General features: G+C 75.0%; 2 protein-coding genes across 2 annotated transcripts in view; one reads left to right on the forward strand and one right to left on the reverse strand.

Moving 5' to 3' along the window:
- Nucleotides 1–1,690, reverse strand: part of LOC101630273 (chromosome unknown open reading frame, human C21orf2) — a 3,518-nt gene extending 1,828 nt beyond the window's left edge. Inside the window, exons 1-4 of the mRNA XM_012731182.1 lie at nt 1,460–1,690; nt 988–1,034; nt 763–861; nt 5–172 (exon numbers count right to left, since the gene is read on the reverse strand). Coding sequence (XP_012586636.1) covers nt 5–172; nt 763–861; nt 988–1,034; nt 1,460–1,592 — 447 coding nt within the window. The 5' untranslated portion in view covers nt 1,593–1,690. The remainder of the gene's footprint in view (nt 1–4; nt 173–762; nt 862–987; nt 1,035–1,459) is intronic.
- An 80-nt stretch (nt 1,691–1,770) lies between these two features.
- Nucleotides 1,771–1,914, forward strand: part of TRPM2 (transient receptor potential cation channel, subfamily M, member 2) — a 23,631-nt gene continuing 23,487 nt past the window's right edge. The window contains 1 exon segment of the mRNA XM_012731191.1: nt 1,771–1,784. Within this exon segment, the coding sequence (XP_012586645.1) occupies nt 1,771–1,784 (14 nt within the window).

Consider the following 1,914-nt stretch of genomic DNA (forward strand, 5'->3'; position numbering starts at 1 on the left):
CTGCGGGTCGGCGCCGCAGCAGGGGTTCCCGGCCAGCCAGAGCACGCGCAGGCGGGGCAGGCCCTGCAGGTGGGCCAGCTCGGCCAGGCTGCCGATGCGGTTCCCGCGCACGTACAGCTCGCTCAGCCGCCGGCAGCCGCTCACGGGCTCCAGCGTGGACACGGCGTTGACGCTGCGGAGGACACAGGGCGCCTGGTCAGGGAGCAGCGCCTGGCGGGGGCAGGGGCGGGGCCCTGCGGGGGGGCGGGGCCAGGCCCAGATGGCCGCGAGGCCCCGCCCAGCGCCCAGGCCCCGGCACGGCCGGGCCGCAGAGGGCAGGCGCCAGAGAGGTGGTGTTCCCCTCGCGGCTCCCCCGAGCTGCCTGCACCCCCGGGCTGCTCTTCACGGCTCCTGCCGACACTCGCGGCACCACGGGACAGCAGTCCAGCAGGGCTGCCACAGAGCCGCATGGTCCAGGGACCTGGGCAGGGCGAGGAGGGGCCGGAGCCTCCGCGGTGTGGTTCTGGCTGTGTCCCCCCAAACTCACATGATGAAATCTGACGCCCGAGGTGACTGCTCAGGAGGTGGCCGGGCCAGCTGTCAGGACAGCGAGGGGCACGTGCGCCCAGAGGCAGGGCTGCCCACGTCAGGTTCCAGGCCAGGCCCCAGGCCAGGCCCGTCTTGGCACCACCCTGGACTCAGGGCGGAGCCAGGGAGCCGGCTCCCACTCGAGGGGTCCCCCGGGCCCTGCCCTTCCCCCACCATGCTGGCCAGAGCACCTGCCTGACTCCAGCTGCTGCGCAGGGCCACGGTCAGCGCAGACAGGAGCCCATGGCCACTCCCCACTCCGTGCTCCCAGCTGCGCGATGGACAGCCAGGCCTCTGTGGGGCTCATGCACACGTCACTCGGGCCGGTCCCAGCCGTGACACACAGGGCGGGCTGGACCCTGTGGGGCCAGCCCCCGAGGTCTGACCAGGCCTGGCCCAGGCGGCCCGGCGGCGACGTACCTGAGCGTGACCACTTCCAGGCTGGGCATCTCCCGGCAGATGGAGATCTGGAAGGACAGCGGTGAGGCAGCCAGGCCCCCGCGGCCCGGGCGGCCGGGGTGCTTGTTGTGGTTCGGGGCTCGCTGGCTGCCCCCCCAGAGGCACTGCGCTAGCACAGTGGGCACACCGGCCTCTGGCCAGCAGCTTGGCCACCTGCTCTGGGGCGGGTGGCTGGAGGCCGAGGGCGGGAGCAGCCACGCAGGTCTTGGGGTGTCCCAGGGGCGCAGCCCCGCCTCTGCACCGCCCGGTGCTGGGGGTGCAGGCAGGATCTGAGCTGAGTGGGGAGCCCAGCACCGCCACGGACCCCTAAAGTGCACCGGGGCCGGCTCGCTCACCCCCACCCACCGCGGGACCAGCTCACGGACACCACGGGCCCCGCTGGCGGGGCGACGGCTCTGGGGAGCGGCCCTGGGGACGCCAACGTGACACTTACGTCCGTGAGGCGGCTGCCCCTGGGGAGAAAGACGCGCGTTAGCCTTGCGAGCCGGAGCCCACCGGCCCCAGGGGCCAGGCTCACGGCCCAGCCCTGCTTCCCGCAGACCCCGCAGGGCCAGCTCGGGCCACATGCGGCCCTCGGCGCCCCCGGGGCCGGCGGACACGGCGCTGCACAGGCGCCCGGGCTGGTCTGGCTGCCCGGGGCCGGCCCTGTCCTGTCCCCCCAGAGGGCGTGGCCGCCCGTGTTGGGGGAGGGGCCTCGGCAAACGCCCCCTTCACTGGGGCTGTGGGGACGGGCAGGCGCGCGGCATGGCCGCCCGGGGGTAGGGGGCCGTCCGGGCCTCAGTTTGCTTTCTCCCCCCAGCGCCCGCACCCACAGGCGCCCCCCAGAGGGGCCCGCCCCCTGCCCCTGCGCCGGGCGCCTGGGCACCGGCCGCAAGGCACGTCCACCTA

The sequence above is a fragment of the Condylura cristata genome, unplaced genomic scaffold (genome assembly GCF_000260355.1).
Source record: "Condylura cristata isolate star-nosed mole 26May11 unplaced genomic scaffold, ConCri1.0 scaffold00003, whole genome shotgun sequence".
Lineage (NCBI taxonomy): Eukaryota > Metazoa > Chordata > Mammalia > Eulipotyphla > Talpidae > Condylura > Condylura cristata.